The sequence below is a fragment of the Eubalaena glacialis genome, chromosome 1, assembly GCF_028564815.1.
Source record: "Eubalaena glacialis isolate mEubGla1 chromosome 1, mEubGla1.1.hap2.+ XY, whole genome shotgun sequence".
In the NCBI taxonomy this organism is placed as follows: domain Eukaryota; kingdom Metazoa; phylum Chordata; class Mammalia; order Artiodactyla; family Balaenidae; genus Eubalaena; species Eubalaena glacialis.
In genome coordinates, this window is record NC_083716.1 from 4,990,497 (window position 1) to 5,011,687 (window position 21,191).

Sequence of the window (21,191 nt, forward strand, 5' to 3'; positions counted from 1 at the left end):
GATGAATTTTTTTCTTTTTTTGGCGTAACATATATATTTACATCAGAAAATGAAGATATGGAAATAGAAGGCAGAAAAATCACTCAGTACCTAAAGATGACAACCTAACCTTTTACTATCTGGGGTTCAAGGCTTCTTACTAAGCATTAACAAGTGTGTATACGTGTATTTTCAATGAAAATGTATTCTTCCTAAGATGGTATAGTACATATCGCGGGAAGCTGTTTAAAGCCAATAAATGTAACTCCACCCCTCTTTAATGGTTGCACAGAACTCCGCTGCAGGGGTGAACCATAACCCTTTCGTCCCACCCCCTACTGCGGGATGTCTAGCTGGTAGCAGCCTTTGCCTGGTAAACCTCCCAGTAACAGAGAATCGCTGAGCAGTCTGAGGCTGTCCATAGTGATCCAGGTATAAAAAGATGGTGTAATGGATTGTCAACATTTCCAGAAAACTGGCTGGAATTTAGAAAGCATTTTCTCCAAACCTCAGATTCCAGGCTGGGAGAGGGGAAGGACCTGGCCGAGGCCCCAGGGACACAGGCCAAGGCTGCTGCCGCCCCCAGGGGCTGCTGGCTCAGGCACCGGCCTGGAAACTGCAGGCTGCACTGCTCCCCACCAATCCCAGCGTCCCCGGGGGGGGGGGGCTTCGGGTTCCACGTTGACCCTGTCTCTGGCTCCCTCCTCCTTGCCGGCTCTGGGTTTCAGAACTTCATGCGTGGCCAGGTTTGGAGGCACCAAGCTGCTCTGAGCTCCCGGGATGGCCTGGCAGGGCAGCTTTCCCAGCACCCAGGCCTGTGAGCCAGGCTCCCTGCAGCAGGCCCCAGCCTGGCCTCCCATTACCACCCAACCCCCTGCGCTTATCTGGAAGCCTGGGGCTTTGTCAAGCATGTGAAGGACTAAATCCCGTGGCTTCTGAAAGCCTCATCTGTGTGTGAGAACCTAACGGGGCCATTAGGGGATTTCTGGGCCATTTAGAAACAGCCCAGCCTCTAAGGTTTAGCGCAGCTCCGGCATCAGGAGCCGTGGTTATTCTCAGCTCTGCCTCGAATGGCTGCGCAACTGTCGGCAATTTGCTCGACCTCCTTGTGTCTCTTCCTTCACAGTATAAGAACCTACATCGCCGCGAGACGTGAGAGGCCTGAGGGAAATTCAAGAACTGCCCATACACCCTGCAGCCAGGATGCTACACAAATGACAGAGTGATTGCTGTGATGACCAGAGCAGAGATGGCTCCGAAAGCCCAGCCCCAGTGTGGGTGTCTAGGTGGGACCTTGCCTCTCTCACCACTGCAGACGGTGCCACAGTGCAACCAGTCACCAAACAGGTTCAGGATGCCACACTAACCAAGAAGTAGGGCTTTGGTTTTGAAAGAGCCAGCGATGAAACTGGGGGCAGCCTTAGAATTTCCCGACTCCAAGATCCTAGTTGACACACAGGAAACTGGGCTCGGGAAGGGCAGGGCCTTTCAGGGGCTGTGACTGGAGACTCACAGGCATCACCGTGGGGATCAAAAGATTATAGGAAACAGGGCTTCGAAGGGAGGGTGGGTGGAAGGCAGCTTTGCTGCAAGTGCTCTGGGCTTCCCTTTGGGTCAGCAGCATGGTGCTAATTCAACTTTGACCCCCTGCATCCCTAGAGACCTGCAGACAAGGTCCCCGCCAGGGGTCCTTGGGGCTAATGCCACCTTGAAATATGGGCCTATCTAGGGATTTCCAGAGGAGGTTTTTCAGGGCAGGAGGGGAGAGAAACGTTAACATTAAAAATAAATAAATAAATAAATATAACTATGCTTTCAACATATAGTTTTGAGGGCATTAGCCCACTGTGGCCCCCTTTGCCTGGTAAAGCAATAAAGCTATTCTTTTCTACTTCAAAAAAATTAATTAATTAATTAATTAAAAAATAAAAAAGCCATGCTTTATTTCTTGCCTTTCCGAAATGGAATCCACTAAACCAGTTGTATGTATATTTTTTAAAAGGTTGCAAGAATCTGTGTTAACATTTCTATGACTCTAATGCAGTGCCTTCAACAAGGCACAGACGTTTAGCAATGTGTGGAAACATTTGTGATTCGCTGTCACACCCGGGGAGGCTCTAGCTGGCACCTAGTGGGTAGAGGTCCCGGAGGCTGCTCAACATCCAACGAGGCCTGTTATTCAGCTGTGCCCGCGGGGACCCTGTTCCGGCGTATTGTGCCACAGTGAAGTTCAGGTGTGGGCACTGGATAGTGAGCCCAACTCACCTCCTGACTGCTTGTCCCCTGCAGAGAGCCATGTAAACACTCGGCACCTCCGAGAGCTTATTTATAACTGAGACACCAGCACCTGCTCCAGGACCCGGGGCGCAGAGGAAGACTCAGATACACGCAGGAGGGAAGCAAGTGTGCTCAGAGCACGGAAACACTCTCAAAGCACTAGTTACCTTCTTACAGTATCACAAGCACCTTAGTGATGCTGTGTGTGAAATGGTCTTCATTTCACTAAATTTGCATGGGTGATATGCTAGGATCTCTGCACATAACACACAAAGGCATTCAATCCTGCACTGCGGGAGCCTTTGAGAACACACTTTTCCATGCGCAGTTTTGTTAGTGGTGGCATGAGTTTGGGGGTGGTTTTTTTTTTTTTACCGCAAATTCGTTGTCTGGGTTTTTCTCTCCCTTGCGGATCGGACGAGAATATTCAAATCGCTGGACCTCGTTTACTCTGTAAAAACTGTACAGAGATAGAGAAATCATTAGACATTTAACCAGAAAAGCAGCCGATTTGCTTTTAGACACAGGATCCGGTCTCCCTATAGGTCACTGCATCCCTTAAAACATCTCCAGCCTTGACCTGGAGCGATAGCTGGGCTTTCTTTCCCCGCCAGCCTCAGAAGAGAGACGTTGGCAGGTGGAAAAATTACCTTGAATTTTTGCCTCTTCCCTGTCCCTGACAACGCTCAAGGGAGAAGAGATGCTGAGTAAGAGTGAAACCGGCAAAAACAGAAAAGGTGAAGCAAAGGAGAGGGGGAAAAAGGCCTTCATTCTCCATTTATGCGTTTATTATTTAAAATTTGAATCCATAATTCAACAATTAATTTATTAAATAATTTAATCTAATAAGTTATTAAAAATTTAAAAATATGTCTTATTTTTTAAAAGGTCTTGCATACTTTAACTTCAGATCTACAAAAGGCAGATTTGGCAACCACCAAGGGTGGCATACATAAGATGGAGACTGTACCTTCCTCCCCTGGGGAGGGGGTGGGTTTCACGCATGTCCCAGAGGCAGGCTGGGAGGCTCACTCACCCCCCTGCGCTGAAACACAGGTGGGCACCCCACATCAAAGGGAAATATCTGAGCATACACTACAGTTCACTAGTGCTTAATGCCTCTCTGAGAAAAAATGTTGCAAAACTTAAAATCTAAGCCTTATGAAAGCGATCATCCATCAATAAACCAAGTCCTGGTTTATTTCCCATGTTTGCTGATGAAAGGTTAAAGAAATGGTAGTGAATTTTGTAGAAGAACCCAATCCACCAAACTTCAGGATATAAAATAAGCAGATCCTGAGCATTATTAGGCCATCAAAGAGGTTAGTTGTTTTTTACCAGTACATGGATCAAATAGAAAATTCTTCATATCAAAGAGACATCTAGTGTAGGTGTTTCTACACCACTGCTAAGTCAGGGGCAATTCAATGTAGATGCGTAATATCTCACTCTAGTTTGGACAGTTGGCCTGTGAGTTTTAAAATCCACCTCCGAATCCCATGTTATGTAATCACCCTGTTGTAGGGGTGAAGGCTTCTTCTCATCCCCCACCTGGTTCTCCATCACGAGCACATGTCTGAATCCCTATTCCTGCCTTCTGGGATCCAAATGCTCAGGCCACACCACAGGCACACAGACTCATATCTGTGGGGTGAGGGGCAGGGCCTGAGCCCTGGAGAAAAGGTCTACAGGGGGTCTCTCACCTGGTGGCTCAAAAGGAGCCCAGAGTACCCTTCCTCCCCCTGACTTTCCCTGTCTCCCAATCTCGGGTATAAGGAACAGCCTTGCACCCTCCCGGCCACACTTGTTCACATCTTCCTTCCCCTTTCTTTGATGCTGAACACGATTAGCTTCCCTTGCTTTTCGAAGTAAACAGAAAGAGCATCTGAAAAGTTAATCAAAGGCTGACATCCACCCTCTGAGACGTGAAATTATGAAGCGATCTGAGTACGCCTCTCACTACCCTCATGTTGGAAAATGTTACCTTACAATCTGCTCTGACACAGGCCTGTGAAATTTAGGGGGCAAATCGAGTTTGGGCTTTACTGTGAAGCACTGAATATCTGAAGGTCAAAGGGGTTAAGGATCATAAGGCAGAGTGGTCATCAGCCAGGAGCAAGGTCCCACGTACACCCAACCACCCAAACGACATCGCCATCATTTTATATCCGACATGGTTGTCTGAAAGGATACACTGGCCAGCAGAGTTTTTAATATCGTCGCCTGGTGGAGATGTTGTCTTCATTTTCTCAGCATTTGGAAACTGAGTTAATAGCCGAGCTTCAAAATCTTCCCTGCGTTCATACTCCTTCCCTCGGTAAATGAAAACTTTCCCCTGGAAACAATGACATTCATTAAATAACACCCCAGGGGAAGGGCCAGGAAAAGTTCACACATAAAGGCATTGGTCTTCAAAATGGGCTTGACAGTTTTTTATTAAATGTCACTGAATTGAAGAACAGCTTGTAATTGCGGTGATCTTACTAATCAAGAACACAGGAACAGAAGCCAGGTAAGTTAATACTGTTTGAGAAGCACTAAAGATGACGTTACTGAAGTCTGGTAGTACATTTCAGTCTTAACAGTAGCAATCAATTTACAAAACCATGAGAAACCAAGTGAGTGATTGAAGCCCACACACTAGTGGGCATGAAATGGTCAGACAGGGTAAAGGCACCAAGGCAAGTGGAGGAGAATGGTGTCCGTATCGTCTCCCCCCGCACCCCAGGTAGGCCCTAATTAAATAGTTTCCATCCTGCCAGAAAGAATTCAAGGGAGAGATAGCCTCATCCACCAGAGGGCAGACAGCAGAAGCAAGAAGAACTACAATCCTGCAGCCTGTGGAACAAAAACCACATTCACAGAAAGATAGAAAAGATGAAAAGGCAGAGGGCTATGTACCAGATGAAGGAACAAGATAAAACCAGAAAAACAACTAAATGAAGTGGAGATAGGCAACCTTCCAGAAAAAGAATTCAGAATAATGATAGTGAAGATGATCCAGGACCTCAGAAAAAGAATGGAGGCAAAGACTGAGAAGATGCAAGAAATGTTTAACAAAGACCTAGAAGAATTACAAACGAGATGAACAATACAATAACTGAAATGAAAAATACACTAGAAGGAATCAATAGCAGAATAACTGAGGCAGAAGAACGGATAAGTGACCTGGAAGACAGAATGGTGGAATTCACTGCTGCAGAACAGAATAAAGAAAAAAGAATGAAAAGAAATGAAGACAGCCTAAGAGACCTCTGGGACAACATTAAACGCAACAACATTCGCATTATAGGGGTCCCAGAAGGAGAAGAGAGAGAGAAAGGACCCGAGAAAATATTTGAAGAGATTATAGTTGAAAACTTCCCTAACATGGGAAAGGAAATAGCCACCCAAGTCCAGGAAGCACAGAGGGTCCCATACAGGATAAACCCAAGGAGAAACATGCCGAAACACATAGTAATCAAATTGGCAAAAATTAAAGACAAAGAAAAAGTATTGAAAGCAGCAAGGGAAAAACAACAAATAACATACAAGGGAACTCCCATAAGGTTAACAGCTGATTTCTCAGCAGAAACTCTACAAGCCAGAAGGGAGTGGCATGATATACTTAAAGCGATGAAAGGGAAGAACCCACAACCAAGATTACTCTACCTGGCAAGGATCTCCTTCAGATTCGATGGAGAAATCAAAAGCTTTACAGACAAGCAAAAGCTAAGAGAATTCAGCACCACTAAACCAGCTCTACAACAAATGCTAAAGGAACTTCTCTAAGTGGGAAACACAAGAGAAGAAAAGGACCTACAAAAACAAACCCAAAACAATTAAGAAAATGGTAACAGGAACATACATATTGATAATTACCTTAAACGTGAATGGATTAAATGCTCCAACCAAAAGACACAGGCTTGCTGAATGGATACAAAAACAAGACCCATATATATACTGTCTACAAGAAACCCACTTCAGACCTAGGGACACATACAGACTGAGAGTGAGGGGATGGAAAAAGATATTCCATGCAAATGGAAATCAAAAGAAAGCTGGAGTAGCTATACTCATATCAGGTAAAATAGACTTTAAAACAAAGAATGTTACAAGAGACAAGGAAGGACACTACATAATGATCAAGGGATCAATCCAAGAAGAAGACATAACAATTATAAATATATATGGGCCGAACATAGGAGCACCTCAATACATAAGACAACTGCTAACAGCTATAAAAGAGGAAATCGACAGTAACACAATAATAGTGGGGGACTTTTAACACCCCACTTACACCAATGGACAGATCATCCAAACAGAAAATTAATAAGGAAACACAAGCTTTAAATGACACAATAGACCAGATATATTTAATTGATATTTATAGGACATTCCATCCAAAACAGCAGATTACACTTTCTTCTCAAGTGCGCACGGAACATTCTTCAGGATAGATCACATCTTGGGTCACAAATCAAGCCTTGGTAAATTTAAGAAAACTGAAATCATATCAAGCATCTTTTCTGACCACAACGCTATGAGATTAGAAATGAATTATAGGGGAAAAAACCGTAAAAAAACACGAACACCTGGAGGCTAAACAAGATGTTACTAAATAACCAAGAGATCACTGAAGAAATCAAAGAGGAAATCAAAAAATACCTAGAGACAAATGACAATGAAAACAAAACGATCCAAAACCTATGGGATGCAGCAAAAGCAGTTCAAAGAGGGAAGTTTATAGCTATACAAGCCTACCTCAAGAAACAAGAAAAATCTCAAATAAACAATCTAACTTTACACCTAAAGGAACTAGAGAAAGAAGAACAAACAAAACCCAAAGTTAGCAGAAGGAAAGAAATCATAAAGATCAGAGCAGAAATAAATGAAATAGAAACAAAGAAAACAATAGCAAAGATCAATAAAACTAAAAGCTGGTTCTTTGAGAAGATAAACAAAATTGATAAACCATTAGCCAGACCCATCAAGAAAAAGAGGGAGAGGACTCAAATCAATAAAATTAGAAATGAAAAAGAAGAAGTTATAACAGACACTGCAGAAATACAAAGCATCCTAAGACACTACTACAAGCAACTCTATGCCAATAAAATGGACAACCTGGAAGAAATGGACACATTCTTAGAAAGGTATAACCTTCCAAGACTGAACCAGGAAGAAGCAGAAAATATGAACAGACCAATCACAAGTAATGAAATTGAAACTGTGATTAAACATCTTCCAACAAACAAAAGTCCAGGACCAGATGGCTTCACAGGTAAATTCTATCAAACATTTAGAGAAGAGCTAACACCCATCCTTCTCAAACTCTTCCAAAAAACTGCAGAGGAGGGAACACTCCCAAACTCATTCTATGAGGCCACTATCACCCTGACACCAAAACCAGACAAAGATACTACAAAAAAAGAAAATTACAGACCAATATCACTGATGAATATAGATACAAAAATCCTCAACAAAACGCTAGCAAACAGAATCCAACAACACATTAAAAGGATGATACACCATGATCAAATGGGATTTATCCCAGGGAGGCAAGGATTCTTCAATATACGCAAATCAATCATTGTGATACACCATATTAACAAATTGAAGAATAAAAACCATATGATCATCTCAAGAGATGCAGAAAAAGCTTCTGACAAAATTCAACACCCATTTATGATAAAAACTCTCCAGAAAGTGGGCATAGAGGGAACCTACCTCAACATAATAAAGGCCATATATGACAAACCCACAGCAAACATCATTCTCAATGGTGAAAAACTGAAAGCATTTCCTCTAAGATCAGGAGCAAGACAAGGATGTCCACTCTCACCACTATTATTCAGCATAGTTTTGGAAGTCCTAGCTGCAGCAATCAGAGAAGAAAAAGAAATAAAAGGAATACAAATTGGAAAAGAAGAAGTAAAACTGTGACTGTTGGCAGATGACATGATACTATACATAGAGAATCCTAAAGATGCCACCAGAAAACTACTAGAGCTAATCAATGAATTTGGTAAAGTTGCAGGACACAAAATTAATGCACAGAAATCTCTTGCATTCCTATACACTAATGATAAAAAAATCTGAAAAAGCAATTAAGGAAACACTCCCATTTACCACTGTAACAAAAAGAATAAAATACCTAGGAATAAACCTACCTAGGGAGACAAAAGACCTGTATGCAGAAAACTATAAGACACTGATGAAAGAAATTAAAGATGATACCAACAGATGGAGAGATATACCATGTTCTTGGATTGGAAGAATCAATATTGTGAAAATGACTACACTACCCAAAGCAATCTACAGATCCAATGCAATCCCTATCAAAAGACCAATGGCATTTTTTACAGAACTAGAACAAAAAAATCTTAAAATTTGTATGGAGACACAAAAGACCCAGAATAGTCAAGGCAGTCTTGAGGGAAAAAAGTGGAGCTGGAGGAATCAGACTCCCTGACTTCAGACTATACTACAAAGCTACAGTAATCAAGACGATATGGTACTGGCACAAAAACAGAAACATAGATCAATGGAACAAGATAGAAAGCCCAGAGATAAACCCACGCACCTATGGTCAACTAATCTATGACAAAGGAGGGAAGGATATACAATGGAGACAAGACAGTCTCTTCAATAAGTGGTGCTGGGAAAACTGGACAGCTACATGTAAAAGAATGAAATTGAACACTCCCTAACACCATACACAAAAATAAACTCAAAATGGATTCGAGACCTAAATGTAAGACCGGACACTATAAAACTCTTAGAGGAAAACATAGGAAGAACATTCTTTGACATAAATCACAGCAAGATCTTTTTTGATCCACCTCCTAGAGTAATGGAAATAAAAACAAAAATAAACAAATGGGACCTAATGAAACTTCAAAGCTTTTGCACAGCAAAGGAAACCATGAACAAGACGAAAAGACAACCCTCAGAATGGGAGAAAATATTTGCAAACAAATCAACGGACAAAGGATTAATCTCCAAAATATATAAACAGCTCATGCAGCTCAATATTAAAAAAACAAACAACCCAATCCAAAAATGGGCAGAAGACCTAAATAGACATTTCTCCAAAGAAGACATACAGATGGCCAAGAAGCACATGAAAAGCTGCTCAACATCACTAATTATTAGAGAAATGCAAATCAAAACTACAATGAGGTATCACCTCACACCAGTCAGAATGGCCATCATCAGAAAATCTACAAACAACAAATGCTGGAGAGGGTGTGGAGAAAAGGGAACCCTCTTGCACTGTTGGTGGGAATGTAAATTGATACAGCCACTATGGAGAACAGTATGGAGGTTCCTTAAAAAACTGAAAATAGAACTACCATACGACCCAGCAATCCCACTACTGGGCATATACCCAGAGAAAACCATAATTCAAAAAGACACATGCACCCCAATGTTCACTGCAGCACTATTTACAATAGGCAGGTCATGGAAGCAACCTAAATGCCCGTCAACAGACGAATGGATAAAGAAGATGTGGTACATATATACAATGGAATATTACTCAGCCATAAAAAGGAACGAAATTGGGTCATTTTTAGAGACGTGGATGGATCTAGAGACTGTCATACAGAGTGAAGTAAGTCAGAAAGAGAAAAACAAATATCGTATATTAACGCATATATGTGGAACCTAGAAAAATGGTACAGATGAACCAGTTTGCAGGGCAGAAAGTGAGACACAGATGTAGAGAACAAACATGTGGACACCAAGGGGGGAAAGTGGCAGGGGTGGTGGTGGTGGGATGAATTGGGAGATTGGGATTGACATGTATACACTAATATGTATGAAATGGATAACTAATAAGAACCTGCTGCATAAAAAAATAAATAAAATAAAATTCAGAAATTCAAAATAAATTAAAAAAAAAAAAATTCAAGAGAGCATGAGATTAAGGTGGGGCCTCAGAGCCTGAGCTCGACTTTCCAAGCTGGCTCCTATAGGTCACAGCCAAGAGATGAGCAGAACTGGAGCGAAGAGGGTCCAGACCAAAGCAGAGGGACCCAAGGCTCCTGGCCTCCCCTGGTGCTGAGAGGGCGGAGGTGGTGGCCGGACTCCCCTCGTGGAACGTTTGGAGTTGTCATGTGCACAACAAGCCATCAACGGATGACAGGGTAGAGCATACAGAGTGCTCCTCCTAAAGGCTGGAGTCTGTCCCTCTCAAATGCCACTTCTGTCACCTCCACAAAGTCTGGAGAGTCCATCTGGGGGTTGTTTTGGGTGGCTGGGCTGGGCGACCTCGAGGGAGGGTGATAAGTAGGTAAGCATTCCTCTCTACTCAGGCTGTCTCGTTGAGACCTGTCTCGTGACACGGTCACTCTGTAAATACGTCTGTCAGGAACGTTCTGATTCCAAGATGGAACTGGTCTCCATACCTTCAGAGATTCAACGAGTGTGTTCTGAGTGGCAACTGAATCACAGAAAGGTGTCACACATCACCCATCACAGTGGGTGGTGTGATGCAGCAGCTGGTTCTCGAAGCCCTCCACCTCCCCCCACCCATCTTCTTGCCCCATCTTAGGGCTGTCTCAACATCAATGAAAACTGCCACAAGGTTTTCCTCGTTGCAATGAGCAGAACCCACAGAACCCGAGGAACAGGAGGCTGTGGGCTCGTGCTTCTCCTCCTTGGACTTCGTTGCTGTTTCATCAGGGACCCTGGGCAAGAGGGTCCGGGCCAGCCGGTCATGAGTTAGGGGCAGCCCTGTTATCTGCCCTGACCCTGGACGGATGCCAGCGTGCAGGAAGGGGAGAGGTGGGGAGAGGGGGAGGAGGAAAGGGAGGGGGCAGGGGAAGGATGGGGAGAGGGAAGAGGAGGAGAAGGGGGAGGAGGAGGAGGAAGGGGAAGAGAAGATACACAAACAGATGCATCCTAGAGACTCAGCTCAAAGCCAAATTAAAATTTGTCTAATTAATGAATTTTCACAAAAACAGAGCCCCTGTGGCATTCCATTTATCCCCTTCCCTAGTCCAAAGTTATTCCGAGTTCTTGTAAATCACTAAAGAAGGAACAATTTAAAAATTGAATATGTTTTTTTCACTTTGTGCTTAGGTATGTCTTAAAGTACCCATTACAGGAGAAAAATGTGCTCTTTCTTTAAAAAAATAATCTGAAGCAGAAACCAAAGTAATATGTAGTCTTAATTAGAAATATAAATACACACTACGGGCATCTTTTAGGGCTATAAAAAGCCAAACATTTCAGAAATTCAGGGTGATTTAATGTATAACAGGCTACTACGAAACTAGCATGCATTTATTATGCTTTACACTAGAAGGAAGACATAATAATAAAAATGTATATAAAGGCTTTAACAGAAAAACACTAGTGAGTTATAGATGAACACACTAATCACATTTTCTAGAAATGTCAATTACTTTGCATTTTGAAGGGGTCCATTCAAGCCTGAAAACAGGAGGGAAACGTACATATAGTCAAAGATATTTATTCCTTGTAAGAATCATAAATATTCATATAAATGCAAAAAACCCCAATGCGATCAATTCTCAAAGCAAAACAGAGGGGCCAGCGAGTCAGTTCTCAGAGGCTGTGCTCCCAGCACTGAATGAAGTAGACAAACATCCCACCCACTTTTTTGTAACTGCTAATGTCATTGTCAGATGGAGCCCTGACAGGTAATCTGTGAAGCGTAATGAATGTATTGCTATAGCCCCACAGAATTATTCAGGGGTGGGGGGGAAGTCAGTTCCATATTAATCAAGCCCGTTAAACTTGTTATTCGTACTCTGCATTTTGCCCTTGTGACGGGCAGGTGACCCAGCACGGTCCCTGGAGCACGGATCTCATGTGACCTCCCAGGACAACCCTGGCATCAGTTGGCTTGGGGGCTGCAAAATGCTCACCTCGCCCTGCTGCCTCCTCAGGACACCAGGACAGAGCCGTAGTGGCCTTAAATTATGGCACTGTCCAAGAAGGGCCACACACACACTCTACACCCAGCACAGCACAGGTCAGCTGTGATTTAGGGTCTGTCCCTCCCTCTCAGTCTTTCTTAGAGACACACACACACACACAAACACACACACACACACACACACACACGGAAGCATATGTACATATTCACATACCTTAATTAAAGCCTTGGGCAACATTAGGTGACTTCAACTCCAGGCTCATTATCCCCTTTGGATTGGTTTTTTACTTAAAGTTAATTTCAAAATCCTCCCTAACCACTATCTTAAATGCCACAGCTGCACAATGAAGGTGACGGTGTTAAGGAGAGACTGACCAGCAGTGACAGGGACAGGCCAGATGCCCCAGGCGCCCAGCCAGGACCCTGCGTGAGCGTATCAACTAACAGGTCACCTTCTGGAGCTGGTCAGCCCTGAGAAGGCCACTTGCTGACGTTCCTATACAGAATGACAGGTCCTCACCAAGTAAGTCCTTCCTGCTGGTGCCAGCGTGAAGGGATGTCTTATACTATCAGGGCCTCCTGGGGGATCAGAAACACCAGGGCCAAAGGAACACACCTCTGGGGCTACAGAAATCTCCCAACTGGATCTAACTGCCCCGGACAGGTGTGCCCTAGGCAGAGAGCTCCTGCTTCTCTAAAGCCAGAAGGATCACGCATGGTCTCCCAGGATAAGAGAAAACCAGGTGACATTAAAAAAAAAAGGTCATAAGAAATGACAGGAAATCATGGTCAATGGCATCCAAGAATGAGTTTTTGAGAAACTTTAACAATTCTACTAGTAGGCTAGGCAGCATTTATTTACACAATTTCTGGCCTCATGATTATTGGGTGACTTGGCTGGTGATCACAGTATTTCTTCCATCATGTGTCAAAGAGCACATGCTTGCCTCAGAAATGGAATATGATTCTGAGTTTCCAGCACTGGGAATCCATTTCCAGTTTCTCATATAATTAAAAATACTCATGTTCATAGCAGTGTTATTCATAATAGGCAAAACAACCCAAAGTCTATCAAAGGACGGATGGATAAACAAAATGTGGTACATCAGTACGATGGAATATTACTCTTCCATAAAAAGGAACGACGTTCTGATACACGCTACCACATGCATAAGCCTTGCAGACGTGATGCTCAGGGAAGTGAGCCAGACACAAAAGGACAAGTTTTATATGATTCCACTTAAATGAGGTCCCTAGAACAGGCAAATTCTGAGACAGAAAGTAAGAGCGTGGTTGCCAGGGTCTGTGGGGAGGGGAGAAGGGGGAATTATTGTTTAATGGGATCAGAGTTCTAGTTCGGGAAGATGAAAAAGGTCTGGAGATGGATGGTGGGAATAGTTGCACAACAAACTAAATAAACTTAATACCATTGAACAATACACCTAAAAAGGGTAAAGATGGTAAATTTTATGTTATGCATATATATCTTACAGAATTTTTTTTTTTTTTTGGCCGTGCCACGCGGCTTGTGGGATCCTAGTTCCCTGAATAGGGATTGAACCTGGGCCCCTGGCAGTGAAAGTGCGGAGTCCTCACCACTGGACCACCAGGGAAGTCCCCAACCACAATTTAAAAAATATACATTAATCTCTGAACAGGAGTTCTATTTGGGAAAAATGAGATGGAAAGTTTATATGCAATCAAAAAATATGATCAGCCCCTCTCTGGCACCCTAAGCCAAGCACAGAGCTGTTAAAATAATACAAAGAGTCGGACTTCGGATGCAAAGTCCAAATTCTTCCTCGGAAAGGGAAGAGGCTCGCTGCCCAGGGAGCAATCCTGACCCAATCAAAACAGAATCCAAAGTTACCCGAAGGAACGTGGGGAATCCTTGTCCGTAGTAACCGACAGCAAAATAGTCAGGCTTGGGTCTTATCACCTTGACGATGTTTTCATAAAATTGAGCCTGTTTTTTCTGAAAGGAAGAAAGGAAATGCATTTCAGGTTTGAATGGAGTAGTTGAACATCCACGCATCTGGATTCTTCCAGCTTTGGCAGTTCTAGCGGGTGGGAGGGGGAGAAGGCGGGGGAGCGGTGCTGATGCAGGCATTGAACTTAATCTCACCACGAAGCTTTGACAGTACTCCTCACTCATCCTCCAACATTCAGCAGGGGAATTTGACCAAAAAGCCAAATTCAGCAACCAGTTGTGATTCATAGGTATTTTAATAACCAAAGAGGTGCCAGAGAGATGGTTTTTCTTCTGATTAAATGTCTGATCTTTAGGATTTTTTAAAAAAAGGTATCAGTCAGATAATGGGATACATTACAAGAGAATTTAAAAGGGCAGAATTCTGTTCCGCATTCATGATACACATCACAACATCATAAGTCGATCTGCTGAATACAAAAATGATACAGCAGAGAAAGCAGTAGTTAGAAACCGATAGCTTCTGTGTCAGGAGAAAGGTCTGGGCTAGCCTCCATCCGTCCCCCTCTTGTAGACAGGCTCACAGTTTTAAACGAGTGGAGACTCCTGGAGACCTTTGGGCCATCAAGACCAACGTACACCTAGACTCAGCAGTTGTTCGCATATAAGTCGTTCAGAGGCGTCTTAGAGTTTGGTTACAAAAGCTCACTGGGGAATAAAAAGTGAATACTCGTGGGCCAGAATCAACCAGCAAATAAATCAAGTGTCCTCCTGGACAAAATGAAGGAGAATCCCAACGTTCAAAGGAAAAGAAAAATTCCAGAAGAACAAGCTGAGACTGCATGTTCATTTAAAGAGAAAGAAAGACCTACCAGCAATTCGCTAAGTTGTTCATAATCAAATATCTCGTTTTCATACTGTTCAGCCAGTTCCTTGCCCAGGGCGATGGCCTCTTCCCACATCTGTGAGGGAAAAGAAAGAAACAAGGGAAAGAGAAACTCAAACCTGAATCGTGCGGTCAAAGAGTAATGCTGCAACACAACCGTTCATGATGAAACAAGCTGGAAACACACTCGCTTAATCTGAAAGCATTGGAAAAATACAGATATTTTCTAGAGGCTCATGGCCTTTGGCTCGGGCACCAGTTGACCAAACCGGTCAGCTACTGGCTCATCAATCATGCTGGCCACTGCCGCCGGTCGGAGCAGTCGGCCCGCCAGTCCTGCCTCGCCTGCTGCTGGCCGCTGACGCCCGTCTGTCGGAGCAGCCGTGGAGCTCAGAAAGGAAACCACAGGGCGAGGTTGAGAGGAGCGTTTGCGTAGAAACCACAGGCCTGATTTTGCTACTTCCCCAAACCATCCCATTTAATAAGCTCTATGTGTCAGTGGTCAGAAAAACAAGGATCTACTTCAACTCTAAATTAAGGCTTTGCAAGAAGTTCGTGTTATGTTTGCAGATACCGTCAGGATGTAAAATCTGCCATCGTTTGGAAAGGGAGAATTTTTTATGGTAATGGTTTAAAAGCGGGTTTCCCAATCAGGTAACATTTATTAAAATGCTGATAAACTTTTGACACATGTGGATTAATTTATTGATACATGTGGTAGGCCTGAATTTCCCTTATTTTCCTTGGGAAAAATAAAATACAGTGGTTTACTTGAGAAAATATGGAGGAACTAACTCCTCCAGAAAGCCTTCCTGGGTGCCACCCACACTCTTCCTCTGTGCTCCTACAAGACCCAGGGTTCCCCTACTAAAAAAACTTTGGGTAATGTACTGAAAGTGGAACGTTCCTTTGTCATTCCTCCTCAGGGACTATAAGCCCCTTGAGGGCAGGGCCTGAGCATCATCAAAACCTCTGGACCGTATGGAGCCCAGAACCTGCTCAACAATGTTTCTCAAACAGAAATGAAGGTTGTTGACTTAGAATCAGGAAAGTGCCACACCACCCCACATACTGGGTCCCCCCCTGCTCAACAATGTTTCTCAAACAGAAATGAAGGTTGTTGACTTAGAATCAGGAAAGTGTCACACCACCCCACATACTGGGTCCCCAGACACGAATCGCCCACTTCTCCGCTGGAACCATCCCCACAAGGTGGTAGCACTGTTAGGGCAGTGACTGCAAGCTTATTCTACTTCCAGCGAGATGCCACCTGCATTGTCTTGTTAAAGTCCTTCGCCTTGTCAGGTGGGGTATCTTTATTACACCTGTTTGGCAGATAAGGAAGTTGGGGATCAGACAGGTAAGTTACCTGCCCAAGGGCACACAGTGGGGTGTACTCGGCCCTGCTTGGTCTTTTTCTGAAGTTCTTGCTCTCGATGACTTAGTTGGAGGTGCTATAACAAAATCCCACCCAACAGGTATTTCCTTCTCACAGTTCTGGAGGCTGGGAAGTCCAAGATCAAGGTGTAGGCAGATTCAGTTCTTGGTAAGCGTTCTCCTCCTGACTCGTAGACAGGCACCTTCTTACTGTGTGCTCACATGGCCTTAGGAGAGATCTTTCTCTTCCTCTTCTTATAAGGGCACTAATCCCATCATGGGGGGCCCCCACCCTAATCATGACCCAATATAAACATAATTACCTTCCCAAAGCCTCACTTCCAAATATCATCACATGGTGGTTAGGGTTTTAACATATGAATTTTGGAGGGATGCAAACATTCAGCCCATAACAATGACCATGTGCCCGCACTTCCAGCTGCCCCACACCCCCTCCTCCTGGAATGGGTTTTAAAGGATGCTAAGCTAGTCCCTAACTCCAGGCTCTCACTGAGACCACAGGGAGCCGGGTCCCATACGTGGCATACCCTTGGCACTGAACCCTCACCTGCCTGCCAGTCTTTGCCTTTTCTTAGTAGAACCACACTATCAAAGACCTTACTTATTACTGAATCACCCAATAGACTTAAAATACTCTTTACACAGCTGCTACTTAAAAAAACCGTCTGCTATTTTTGACGAGAAAAAGCTATTCCGAAATTGCATTTTAATACTTTGAAAGACATCTTAAAAATAAGCCCAGAGTAGAAAAAGATTTCAGAGTTAGGACCAGCAGCCAGGGAAGAGAGAAAGTGGCTGAGATGCTCTTCCTAGAACCACACACTTCTCTTCCCAAGAACCCCTACCTGTCTCCTTCATCCTGCTGAAGCTTTGCATCCTTTGAATATATTCATCCGTTGCTGCAGCTAGCTCAGGTCCTTTGCCAGAGCCCAAGCTCACATTTCTCGGAAGAGGGAGCTTCTCCACTCGGAATGTTTCTTTTAAGCTCCAGTGACCAATTCCTCCCTTAGTACATTTCCATTTCAAAGAAATCATTACCTTTAGTTGTAGTTCTCATTCATCCAATTGATTTTTCTTTAGTTTTCCGCAAGCTAATACACCACTCTCTTAGCTGCCTAGAATCTTAGGGCTTCTAATTCACTGCTTAATCTGTTTTTATCCCAAATGACAGATGAGATGCTTTAACCTATCAAAAGTAATTGTTTTTAAAAGAAATATGTCTTGAATAAATATTTTATCCAACTCATCCAGAGGTTACACAGTTGTGTTCTGTATCAGATTTTCTATAAACATACATTCCCCTCTCCACCCCCCTCACCCCGGAATGTTTTAAAGGATTCTGCATTAAGGAGATTTTCATCTACTTTTAATTGGCTAGGGCTCTACAGAGTGTGGGATGCTCATATTTCCCGTGTGAATACCTTGGAAAATATCTCTGTGCCAGAGAGAAAACAAATTCAATATGATCGAGATTTAGATTATCTCGGTGGAAGAATCGCTTTAATCTGTGTGATTGAACGTCCTACCCTGGCTCCATTCTTAGACATGCAGTAGGCAGATGAGGTTTACCACAGTCCCAAATGAAAAAGCACCCTAGCAACGCTCCGCTTTACTTTCTGATTTGAAATCCTTAGTCCATTTTACAGCATCCTTGGCCTTGTTCGTTTACTTGCAACACGGAGCACACTCTTCCCGCCTCCTCTTTTTATCAGATGATCTCAGCCACATTCTCTTGCGATGATCACCTTTTCTTTCTGAACCTCTCGGTTCCAGGAAGTCCCATTTCTGCAAGTGTCATGAACAGAAAACTTTTAAATTTTTTTCTGATGAAATTCCTTCGTTAGTTCCAAGACTGAAGTGGCTGCACAGCACATATCAGCGATTGCTTTCCTACGGAGAACTGTGAGGTTGACGAGTGGCCGGTCGGGTAGAATGACAACATTGATCTAACGGGATCAGGGAGGCAGCAGATGAAAACCAAGATGGCAGCCTGGACAAGCACCCTTTACAAATAATTCAGGCCAGTGATGACTCACCAGGATGTTGGTGTGCAACTGCGGTTTAACCTGCTAACTAGCTCGAAGTCCCTCACCAGTGAAGACGTTTTATGGGATGCTCTTATTGCAGTCATTCTAAAATTCATCTGGCTTTCCAGGCAGTTGTTGGGAAAAGAGTCATATTCAATCACCCTCTAAATTTCCAGTGCCCTGCACAGGAAATGAAGAGCCAATGCTGTGGAAGATTCCAGAGCACTGTTTGAGGGCCCTCAGCTCTGGAGGGGACCCATGTGGCCCAGAACTAGCCTTATGCCCTGGCCAGTGAGTGCTTCACTGAAGGAATGACGTGAGTGAGAATCTCTTTCCAGTCCCTTGAGGATGAGGGGCTGGAGTCCCCAGGAAAGATGTGTGTCATAAGTCTGGATGGCGACTCCAAGGGGTGTGGTCCAGCCGAGAGGGGACCCAGCCAGTCCCAGCATTGCTGCAACCTCTTCTTACAGAATGGAGACTCCTTATGGGCACCTCCACTCTCTCTAGGCCTCCCCATCTCTCCCGGAGCCCAGCTGCATCCTGGGTCCTCCTGCGGTTCTCAGCTGATCTCCACTAATCTCAGCAAAAGCTGGACACTTTCTGAAGACATTTCTGAGAGTGAGTCAGGCCCCGCTCTCCCAGCCCCTGCAATGGAGCATTTGCTCTGTGCTCTGCACCAAAGCCGCCCAACCGTGCAGTAACGACACCACCCTCTCTCTGAGCGCACGCATGACAAAGCCAGTGCCCGAGAAAGGGGGTCAGATGGGCTGGTTGCCCTCTGGTAGGGCAGGAAACCCAGTGGGATCTGGGACTTGGGCTGGACTTAGGAAGCCTTGCTGGAAAGGTTCTTACACCGACTCGAAGACGAATCCTGCCTTGTGGTGCAGTCAAGTACTCAAGAATTACTGACCATTGAAATCATGTTCCTTTTTTCCCCACAGCAATTCTTTATTAGTCCAAATGGAAAACGGTTTGCTCAGTTTTAATGCCCCGGGGTAAAAATGGAGAAAGCATAACTTTTTTTTTTTTTTTTTTCCCCTAAAAAAAGGGATTTTTTTCCTTTTTCTTTAAGCCAGGACATCTGTAGTTCTGCAAGCCCTTAGAAAGCCTAAGCCAGACAGCGAAAGACACAGTTGCCTTTTGCTCGGTGGTTTGATTGGAAGGAGAAGGGACACATCCTGTCACTCACCCCCTCATTCTGTAGATAATTATTGGGCACCTGTGATGGGGGTGGGTTCAGGGAGAACAGAGGAGGAACAGGAGGGGTACACACAGCTCTTGAAGGAGAACTGGAGAAAGAAGAGAAACAGGCAGTAGCTGGAGAGGGGAGTCAGAACGAGAGAGAATTTTTTTAAAGATGGGAGAACTAATGGCATGGTTGTAGGCGAGTGTGTATCAGCCAGTGGAGAGGAAAACAGTGCTGCTTGTCAGGGAGACGGCGGACAGGCCAGAGTGATGTCCTGGATGGGGAGGGGGATCCCGGGCTCAGAGGGGGAAGAGCGGCCTTGGACATGATCACGGAGGGCTGTCCCCGGGACAGGAGGGACAGATGCAGACCCGTGGACGAGGGTGTGACGGGGCCAAAGCTGCGCCACACAGCCTGGGTATCACTAGCTGGAAAATCAATTACTTTGAAAAAGAATTCACACGTGAAGGAATGGAGCCTAATCACTCAGAGCTGCTCGAACTGCTTGGAAGGAAGTAAAATCTCCCTGGACGGATCGGAAGTCACTTCCCTGCCAGCTCTGCGGCCGCGTGAGGCTTGTTTTGCTCCCGGCGTCTGAGCCACCCTGGTACCCGGCTCCGCTGGGCGTTCACACATCTGACATTGACCCCATTTGAGAGACACTGTGTGATCAGCTGACTTCAAGTCTCTGGAGCTGTCACCTGCCTCTCCTCATCCCTGCTGCCACCACCTTTCCCTGGGCCACCACATGTCAGGCTCGGACCACAGCTCCAGCCCTCCACCCTCAGGGCTTCTGCCACCTTGTAGCCAAAATCACTCCCTGAAAAGAGGAAAATAAAGGCATCCTTGCCTATGTTCATAAAATCTCATTGGCTCTTGTGCCTTATGGGGTAAGTCAAATCTTCAGGAGACACACAAGGCCATGGACAGACTGGCTCCCAAGTTCTCTGCATCTGTGTCTCCCAGGACCCCTTCCTCGCCCCCCCGAGAGACAGACTTCTCGGCTTCTCCAGAAAAGTGAGATGTCTTCGGGAGTCCTGGCCTTGACCAGTGTGATTCCCATTCTTCTTTGGAATCCCTGCCCTCCCAGCCATCATCTGGCGAGCTTTGTCTCATTCTTCAAGACCCAGTTTACATGTCACCTTCTCGGGGACAAGGAAGTCTCCCCTTTCTCCTCAGAAGAGGGAATCATTCCCGTACCTGTTAGGTAGGTTGACTCAGCGCCCACCAGTGCAACAGACCAGAGGAGGGTTTTGGTATTTACCTGCTCACGCCTCGAGGCAGGCCTTTGTCCTCCCGCCCCCCTGCACCCCGTAATTCATGGGTGCAGGTGGCACCTGGCACCCAGGAGGCTGGGTGGTGGAAACACGTGTGAGGGGTCCTGCAGGGCGGGGCGTGGGGCAGCAGGGTTGTTACCGACTCTAAACCTTGATTTTCTCATGCTCTGATCGTAAATCGTTCTTTTTTGGGGGCGAATCATAATTAACACATGATCTCTGAGCACTCCAGCCAAATTCTTGCTAATTGAACAGATTCTGGCATATATCAGGATTTTCAAAAATTTTGGAAATGCTGAGAACAAACCAAGAAGAGGGTGATATGATGCTCGCACCTGTAAT

At 44.6% G+C, this 21,191-nt stretch overlaps 1 protein-coding gene across 2 annotated transcripts in view; it reads right to left on the reverse strand.

Annotated features, from left to right (window-relative positions):
• DOCK1 (dedicator of cytokinesis 1) overlaps nt 1-21,191 on the reverse strand; it is a 518,791-nt gene that overhangs the window by 34,192 nt on the left and 463,408 nt on the right. For both annotated transcript variants that reach the window (XM_061183775.1, XM_061183829.1), the window contains exons 39-43: nt 14,948-15,037; nt 14,016-14,120; nt 4,450-4,591; nt 4,241-4,319; nt 2,632-2,716 (exon numbers count right to left, since the gene is read on the reverse strand). In XM_061183775.1, coding sequence (XP_061039758.1) covers nt 2,632-2,716; nt 4,241-4,319; nt 4,450-4,591; nt 14,016-14,120; nt 14,948-15,037 — 501 coding nt within the window. The remainder of the gene's footprint in view (nt 1-2,631; nt 2,717-4,240; nt 4,320-4,449; nt 4,592-14,015; nt 14,121-14,947; nt 15,038-21,191) is intronic.